General features: G+C 39.9%; 2 protein-coding genes across 11 annotated transcripts in view; both read left to right on the forward strand.

The window, feature by feature from the left end:
- LOC129764288 (uncharacterized) overlaps positions 1 to 407 on the forward strand; it is a 193,166-nt gene extending 192,759 nt beyond the window's left edge. For all 10 annotated transcript variants that reach the window (XM_055763209.1, XM_055763215.1, XM_055763216.1 and 7 more), the window contains 2 exons: positions 26 to 217; positions 271 to 407. In XM_055763209.1, the coding sequence (XP_055619184.1) occupies positions 26 to 217; positions 271 to 360 (282 nt within the window). In that variant the 3' untranslated portion in view covers positions 361 to 407. The remainder of the gene's footprint in view (positions 1 to 25; positions 218 to 270) is intronic.
- Positions 408 to 456: 49 nt separating this feature from the next.
- Positions 457 to 9,187, forward strand: LOC129764289 (uncharacterized protein DDB_G0283697-like). The gene has a single exon (XM_055763223.1). The coding sequence runs from the start codon at positions 457 to 459 to the stop codon at positions 2,452 to 2,454; it is 1,998 nt and encodes a 665-aa protein (XP_055619198.1). The 3' UTR covers positions 2,455 to 9,187.
- The last annotated feature ends 403 nt before the right edge of the window (positions 9,188 to 9,590 follow it).

Genomic DNA, 9,590 nt, shown 5'->3' on the forward strand with positions numbered 1-9,590 from the left:
TACACAACTTTCTTTCCAACAATAGGTAACTGTCATTGATTCATCCGATACCAATTGGTGGAAAGGCAAATGTTTGGGTAAAGTTGGATACTTCCCTTCCAAATACTGCACTAAACTAGGACCGTCTGAAAAAGTGCTCCAAGTGACCCATCCATTACACATCACGGATAACGAACGATGTGAGGTGAAACTGCAGAGAGATCAAATCGTTGTACAGGTAATGCTGTCCCGATAAAATTGCAACATAAATTCGAATATAATTTATTTCAGATCGCAGAAGAGGTTGGCGGTATGATCATGGTTCGATTTCCTGACAATCACCAGGGTATGATACCATCAAAATATCTCCAGGAAGTCTGACTATCGAACGAAGAAGGCTTGGATCGAGATCGGGATAAACGGTACAGAAAAGAGTACAGAAGTGGCAACTCCAGCACAACACAGTTATCTAAATCTATGAAGAAACCTTCCAAATCTGCAATGAAATGTTTAGATGTCGGAAATGGGGAAGAGGAACCTCGAAGTCATCACTATCACAGAGAGGGCAAACATAACACGCAGTCATCGTACGATAAAAACTGGGAAAAGTGGGAGAAGTTCCGAGAGAAGAAGATGGAAATGATGAAAGTTCATAAATACAATGTGGAGCAGAGACTTAAAAACGAAAATCATGATAGAGTTTTCTACCGGCACCATTTCAACTATCACCCAGTGAAAAGGCCTCGACGAAAGACATCTCTTGATCCTAATTGGTACACCGAAAATATTTATTCGAACCAATCAATAGATAACTCGGATGGGGAGGCAGCTTTAGCTATAGTTAATACATGCCAGACCAAGAAACCTCAAGCCTATAGAGATATAAACGGAAATCTGAACGACGAGTTGGATGAAATTTTCACCTTAGGTGCACAATTTCAACGAACGCATAACTATCCAAAATCCAACAGTTGCTGTTTCGGTACCAATGGTAGAAACAACACCAGATATAGAATTCCGAAATCACATTCCTTCAGCACGTCTAGAAATATGGGAGATGGTTACAACATGAGTAAAGCTTATAGTAGAAATTGTTTCGAAATGGTTGAATTTCCCGGACATGCTCTGTCAGATTCAGGACGATTGAATCACTACAATGGATTGAGACCACTGGGTATGCGTATTTGTGATCGTGAAGGTTGCTTCAATGAAACATGCTTTAGTAAGGATACTAAGAATATTCACAATAATAACAATAACATAATGAATGAATGGAATCAACGCAATCGGAACAATATGAGGAGAAGAATGGCGGCCGGAGCAAGACAGCAGCATGTAATGGAGGAAGACTTTGATTTATTCGAGCATGACGAGGAGAGTGAGCTTAACATATACAATGACGACAGCTCGATCGTATTTGATGAATTCGAGGACCACTATGGTGCTGGCCAACCCGCGCGTGACTTTGATGAGTTGTACAGGCATGAACGTTCCAAGCAGGTTTTGCGTGGGAAACTAGACAGATATAGTAAATACACTGACGATTTCACCGATGACTACCACAAATCATTCGAAGATATTTTCAATAGAAACTGTTACATCGATCAGCAGCAGCAGCACCACATCAATCATAACTTTTCCTCGAAGCCATGTATTCCTAAAAACAAAAGCATGCTGGAAGTAAAACCACCGAATAAATATGATGATACCTCATCCGATTCTACCGATCTGGAGTTGGATGACTTTAATTTTGACTTTGAAAAATACTGGGAGGAAATGGAGAAGCCATCGCCCACTTCACCTAGTGAGCTGGTTGAAAAATATCCTCCAGGCGCACTGAAGAAGGTGAAAAATGTTAACATTAATCGATATAACAATGGAACTGTGATAGATATCTATCATGACGACGATCCGTACCATTCCGATCATTATCACTACCGAGAAGGAAATGAAAAGAATAACAATCTTGATTTCTCTTCGCCGCCATCAATTACTAAGTCACGCAGAAAAGTTTACCCTTCGACAAACAATGCAAGTAAAGGCGCAAGTAGACACTCCAACAGTAAAAGGAACAATATCAACAGCAACAGTAATGCGATTAGTTTCCTCAATAATATCTTTTCCATATACAAACCAAGCAAGTATTCGCCACTCAATTGTCACGTAGAACAAAATTATTTGAAAAATATTCCTGCAAAGAAGATGAACATTGCTAGTTCAAATCGACTATCTGGCGCAACTCGAAGTGAAGCAGAAAACTCTGCCAAACGACCATTAACAGTTCATCCATCCAAACAATCCATATCGCAACGCAGTTATCAAACCCAACGGAGCCAGAAAGATCCCCAGGCAAAGTTTCAAATCATTCCGGACAAAACTGGTCTAAAAATATCACCGCTGTACGCATCGAGTACTGACTACCGGAAGGCCAGATATAAAATGAAAAGTACTTCTCGGCCGCTATCCTTTTGGTGATAGTTGCTCGACTGTTCGTATTATTCGGATGGCCGACTGGATGGATTACCCGTTGTCAAAAAGACTCGCAGAACCAAATATTTGAAGTACTGAAACAAAACAAAACAAAAATCAAGTCATCGATCAGAGTTTAAAACATCAACTCAAACCATACTTCCATTATACTCTGCTAAGTTTTCACAAATCACAACCATGGACTCCTGACCAAAATTCATGTTATATTCTGACTAAATCACCATATCATTGTTCAAAATAAAACGATCCCAATTCTAAATGCGAAATGCTATTCTAGAGAAAAAAAAATCTAACAAAATCACCACCAACTCACCTACAATATTTATAGCGAAAAAAGTTGATTTGTAGTATTTTTCAAACTTTAGTATTAATACAGAATGGGTGTAATAGCAAAATAGGTATCCAACCGGGCCTTAATTTAATTGTTTGTGTTACATTGAACCAAGTGCAGATTTTGTACTCTGAAACCGATAGAAAAACAACACACGGAAAAACCAGGATGACGTGAAGGTCGGAATAATGCGAACGCCACCAGAATGGTCACTTGTTATTTTGAGCCATACCAAGATTCGGCTATAAGTTACCCGCGTTCATATGAGTTCGATTTTGCTATGGTCCGTGTGGCTTGAAATAACGTTTAACCATATCTTTGAAAGAAGCCATTGGAATTGCATTTAAGGATATGTTTTCACTGTACTCCTGTTTAGAAGAATAACCGAACCGTCTGATTTGAAACACAGTGTGTTTGCATTGTTTCGTATCGTTCTGCAATAAAGACAACAAAGGCCCTTTTACCGGGAGAAAAAACCATGTAACCTAGGATTGAATTTAATTTGCAACGCTTCTGATTTTTATTCTGTTCCTTATTGAAACTTATTAGGAGCTACACACATGAATGATGAATACTATAACGTATAAATATTTTCTCGTGTTACAATCTCGTCAAAAAGTTGACAGTTGATGGATCCCGAATTAGTTCTTCCAGATCTAATTACAAAAAACAGAATAACGTCCATCCAAACTAATGAGCCGAACAATTTTTGGTTTGGGATTTGAAATCTCCTCGTCCGACTTTGTATGCAATTCGTTATATTATTTTTCATCCCATAATCCATTATTTAGATTCATTTGAAAGATGTTTTTCGTAATTTTCTTATATAAAGTCTGAATCTTTCGGATTGTCCATGATATTTCCAAGCTATTTTCTCCTGGGGTAAGACTATCGTCGGAACTTAACTCCTTGGTAGGGCACGCAAAGTGGCTGGTTCGCTCCGTCCGAAAAAAAAATCAAAATATACTGGGTCTCTGCTTGTTGTTCCGACACGGCCGGTCTTGGCTTACGTTTCCGCATGATAATGTTTTTTCCGCGTCCCGCGTCGCGTGTGGAGATTAAATCGCGATTGTGAGAAAAAGGACTTTTACGTTTTCGTGCAACTTTAACAGCAGCTGGGCGACTTCAACGCGAAGATAGGTTTCGACGGTCTAGGTGAGCTGAGCGAAAACGGCGAACTGCTTGCAAAGTTTTGTGGCAACAACGACGAGCTGATTGCGGCCAAGCTCTTTCCCCGCCGGCTAGTACACAAAGTTACGTGGGTCTCAAGTGGTTACATTGAGAATCAAATCGACCACATCTGCATCATTCGAATGATTAGACGAAGCCTGCTTGACATGTGCAATAAACACAGTGCCGACATCGCTTCCGACCGCCATCTTCTCATCGGAGGAATCCATCTACGCGTAGTGCGAGTTCAACGGAGCGAGGAAATGCTCGGTCGTCGATTTAACACACGCCGACTAGAAGATTCAACGTGAAAATGTCCTATGTGGATGAATTTGGGACCCGAGCCGAGGATGCTCCTGTTGGTGGCAGCGTCGAGCACCAGTGGACCGCCGCCTCCTCTACGATGTTTCACGACGCCTAAAAGGAAGAAGGATAAGTAGTAAGATGCCTGTGGAAAACGCAATTGGTTAGTTGAATACCGACCCCACTGATCAGCTGAAACGCTGGTTCGAACACTTCGAGCAGCTGTTCCAAGTGCCCGCGAGAAATCAGTCACTTACACCTCAACGTGAGCCGCCTTCAGTGAGACGCATTTCCCGCGTCAACACAGAGGCGCCGTCATTGCGAGAGAAAGAAGCAGCAATCAGAAGTACAAAATCCAACAAAGCTTCGGGGATCTGCGCAGTACGAGGTCTTTGCGTGCATAGTATAACACAACGGGATCTTGTCTGACCCAATCCGGGTCGCGACTGGTGTTAGACAAGGCTGTTTACTGTTTGCTGCCTTTACGAGTCTGAGGAAGACATGGAGATCAAATCAGATAAGTCACCACACCAAAATACGGATTCTTTAATTCCAACGGAAAGTCTGTGCTGCTTTACGCATGTGAAACGTGAGACGTATCAGCAGAGAACGCGCGAAAGCTACAGCTCTTCTTGAACCGATGTTTAAGGCATATAATTCCAGGCAACTGAATCTCAAATGACGAGTTCCAGGAGCGTAAGTGGCGGTGGTTCGGCCACACACTACGGAAAAGTGGCACTTAAATTTGCAGACAAGCACTAGACTGGAACTAGCAAGGACATCGCAGCATAGGCAGACCCAGAGGATCCTAGTGACGGAGTCTCACAAACGAGATGTGAGGAGTCGAACCCAATTTGACCTGGACACGAAGGCTCTTTGCTCCCAGCGTGAAGCACAACAACATGTAAGTAAGGGATTTCCGGATAGATTTGCGGTTTTTGAAGGAAGGTTTGAGTGCAGTGATGAATCCGCCAAAGCCGAAGCCGGCGACAGAAACTTGAAAGAAGCTAGATGGACAAGCCCGAGCCTCCATTGGTCCGACACTAGAAAATGACCAATTGTGTCATGTAATGGTTGCCACGACGCCAAACGATATGTGAAAGACGCTTGGAAATTGTTGAGCTAACGCATTGGATGATAGTGATGGACGAAGGCAATCCGGAGTGCTGGTTGGTGCCCATTCTCGTACAGAACAGGCAGAACACTTTCGGAGAGATTGCTCCAACCTCAAAGCGATGAAGTAATCGAAGGAAAATGACGTGCCAGTGAAACAATTCCAGCATCAGAAGGCTAAAGTGCCGTTGACGGAAGAAATGAAAAACGAGATTTTTCGGCAGTCGCAGAGAAGTTTGGTGGATATTGGCGAAAGGTAAGTACCGGTGAGCTGACGTCGGTTGGCGCAAACGATGAGTGATTAATTAACAAATGAGGGTTGATTACAATTAAAGACGTACTGTCTGTACCTGGATTGGCCGGAAACTTGGTGGGTGAGCGAAAAGGAAAATTTTACCGATTGAACTGGTCGGTCCAGCAGGCTCTTTTGTTCATGGTTGGGCATTCGAATCTGTATCAGCAACTATGTTATCGACGTTTGGGACACTGTCATCCGGACGCTGTTATACGATTTTTTTAAAATTTATAATGATACTACATCCCATTGGAGGATTAGATCTTCTTCACAACGTTTCGCCCGGTCCATGGCTGCATTTCTCCAACCCCTGGCGGTACAGATTCTTCCCAAGTCTTGCTCGATCTGGTTCAACCACCTCGCTCACTGGGCTCCTCTTCTTCTTGTCCCCACCGGATTGCTTCTGTTCGACATTCTCGCAACATGTCCACCCCTTCGCACTCGTCCAACCATGGTGACTTTCTGGATGCTAGGTTCGCCGTAGAACGAGCATCAATTCAAACTATTGCATCGAAGAGCAAGTCTTTCGGGTATTCGATGGAGGAGCCTTTTTGCGGAGGATTCAACCCGAACTTCGACGGTAGGAGCGGACCAATAAAGGGCAACCACAGAAGCAATTGCAACTCTAGGAAACTAAGAAGTTATCACGATCAAGAAAATGGAATGAAGCTATGCAAGAGGAGCTAGAAAGTCATTCGAACAAGAAAACGTAGGATCTGACAGAGCTTTACAGCTTTTTATGGCCGGAAAGCTATAGGCAGTAGATGGGCGCAGAGTGTTTTGCTGACGTACTGAGTGAATTTTGAGGAAGTTTTCGCGTCAGTGAAAAAAGATAACTTATCTCAAATGCTCGATTATCGATTGCGAGTCAGCTGAATATACCATTTATATACCTGGACATAAAGACGGCGTATTCACAAGGTGAGCTTGAGGCTGAGCTGTTTTTGCTTCAGTCACTATCAGTTTCAAGATCCCGGACCAGGAACATCTTGTGTGCCCGTCAAAAAAAAGCAGTCACGGAATTGAGCAAAGCGCTAGGTGCTGATACCGTCGTCTGCATGAAGTGCTCGTGAGTAGGAGAATCAAACAAATCTGATCATAGCAAAGCACTCGAGACCGTACATAACCAATAGTGCCTCTATGCTGGATGTGATCTGGGCGGGCGATACCACTAATCGAAAGCCGACATCCGGATTCGCTTTCTTGTACGCCGGAGTAGCAATTTCGTGGGTGAGCGTTGTCAACATGATCGAGATGGATATTGACTGCATTTCCTCACTTCTCGTTTAGTGGTTATCGGAGCAGCATCGTTGCCAACGAGCGTCGAGCGGGAATGGATTGTCTTTCCTAAGACAGGTGGAAGAGGAGTAATGGAGGAGTTTTCTTTCCACAAGAGCCTTTCTCAGGGCTAGAGACGAATGATCTTCAAAAGTTTGAAGTTTTTATAAACCAAACAAGGAAGAGAGGAATGCATTAATTTTTTTACGAAACCAAAGTTGAATATCCCGACTCAATACTTCAGCAATGAAACAATGTTTTTGTATTCATTTACCATCTTTCCGTATTTTATTTTGTATGATTTCACGTTGCTCCTAAGAAGCGTAACAAAGAAACACTAGCAAACGAATTGATGATAGATTTATTTCAAGACCGGTGCAATCGTTTATTTTGTATAGCTAACAGAACAGATAAATAACTAGATTTAGAAGTAGCATGAGTTGTTGGTGTCTGAAAATATGTAGATCTTAGCACTTTTACAGGAAAAAACAAAAACTTCTCGCTGACAGAGCTTAAACCTTTTAACTAAAATGTTAACATAACATATTACTATCACATATGCTCAATCGACAGAAACAACGCGATTTTCCTCAGGCGTTTGAGACATATAAAATAGAAAAAAAAGTAGGAACGGAAATATAGCGATTGTACTCCTTTATTTTTTTTTCTTCTTTAATGTTACACTCCGTAATTCATTTGGTCGATATCATCACCATCACTTAACACATCCAAAAAAAAACCACACGAAACTACAATTTGCACGATTTTATATACGTCACATTAGTCACACGTCATTACACAAGCATGTTATAGTAAGAATATGATGATGAAAACACGTTAGTATAACTATTAAAATATACAGATTTTATATGACATACATGAAAAGAAGAAATGTGGAAAACAAAATGCCCGAATCTTATGAGTATATTAATGATTTCCTGATCAGTTTCAGAAGGGTACCAAGAAATCAAAGACATGCTTTTATATTTTTCGCTTATAGTATTGAAATGTTGTATTAATTATGCCTAAACTGCTGTTGTGCATTCCTAGATAAATTGATGATACAATATGTGTTATGAAGCTGACTTTCCCTAATATGCCAAGCATTGCAAGTTCTGCAGATAGATATTCTATGGTACATATCACGGTTTTACTAGGTTTATATAAAAATAAATAGTTTTTGGATACGTGTTGAAGCGGAAGTTGATTCTTTTCGATTAAATTATAACAAATGACTATTTCATTTTATCAAATATATGTTATGTGATCTTATAGAAAATAGAAAAATATACATTTACATTTCATGTGCTGTTGCCGTTTACTTCAATCGATAACAATAGCAGAAAACACTATTGAGATGATTAGTCAAAACAGGACCTTTAAAAGAGAATAGCATCACGTAAAACGAGGAAACACACTGATTGCATAGACATAAAATGTTATCAAAATTGCACTTACAAACACAAAAACGAAAATGCATTTTTACTGACCCGACAAACAAACATATTACAATTTTAGAAGCATTTTCCCATTCACTTATGATGAAGCATTTTTGCATTGAATTATCGAAAAAAAATCGAGAAAAAGTTATTACTTATAAACACACACAAACACAATTAAATGAAACACAAATCAAGGTTTTCCTTTCAAAATCTATATATGGCGAACATATAAAGAACACAAAAGACACAATAGAGGACCCCTATATCAGATCTCTAATTTTTATACAAGATATGTATTGAAAGTGCATGAAGTTTTCGAATTCAATGTTTAATCTTTTGTATGTACATAAACTTTTAAGAAGATCCATGGTGAAATGTGTCAGTTGCTGAAATGATATTTTTTAAGAGAAATGTATTTATATATATTTTCCGTTTTTGAGAATACAGTATATTTTTGTATAACCAGAAAGTCCTTCATTTTATGAGTAATAGTATGCTTGTATCGGTATATTGCTACGGGGAATGAAAACTGAAAACAATAAAAATAAATTTAAAAAAAACAAACCAAACGCAAAACATCATCATTAGGGCATCTGTTAGGCCATAATATTACGTAAAAACCCTGTTGAACAACAAGATGCACTAGCAAACAAGTAGATAACTAACAGAAGGTGGCGCATAAAGAATACATCACACCATAGAGATAACCCATTTCCCACATAACGTACTGTGCGCAACCTGATGAGTCGAAGAAACGACAAAATAAAAAGCAATTTATGGCAAACAAAAGAATGTTCTGAAATATATCGCCAGATGACCGCCTTTTTTTAAACGGTTTTATTTAGTTTGCCCTGTAATCTGTTTGTATGTTTGTATGTTTGTATGTTTGTAACGTGTTGGTAACGTGATTGTAACGTGTTTGTAACGTGTTTGCAACGTGTTTGTAACGTGTTTGTAACGTGTTTGTAACGTGTTTGTAACGTGTTTGTAACGTGTTTGTAACGTGTTTGTAACGTGATTGTAACGTGTTTGCAACGTAATTGTAACGTGTTTGTAACGTGTTTATAACGTGTTTATAACGTGTTTGTAACGTGTTTGTAACGTGTTTGTAACGTGTTTGTAACGTGTTTGTAACGTGTTTGTAACGTGTTTGTAACGTGTTTGTAATGTGTTTGTAACGTGTTTGTAA

Source organism: Toxorhynchites rutilus, chromosome 2, assembly GCF_029784135.1.
Source record: "Toxorhynchites rutilus septentrionalis strain SRP chromosome 2, ASM2978413v1, whole genome shotgun sequence".
Lineage (NCBI taxonomy): Eukaryota > Metazoa > Arthropoda > Insecta > Diptera > Culicidae > Toxorhynchites > Toxorhynchites rutilus.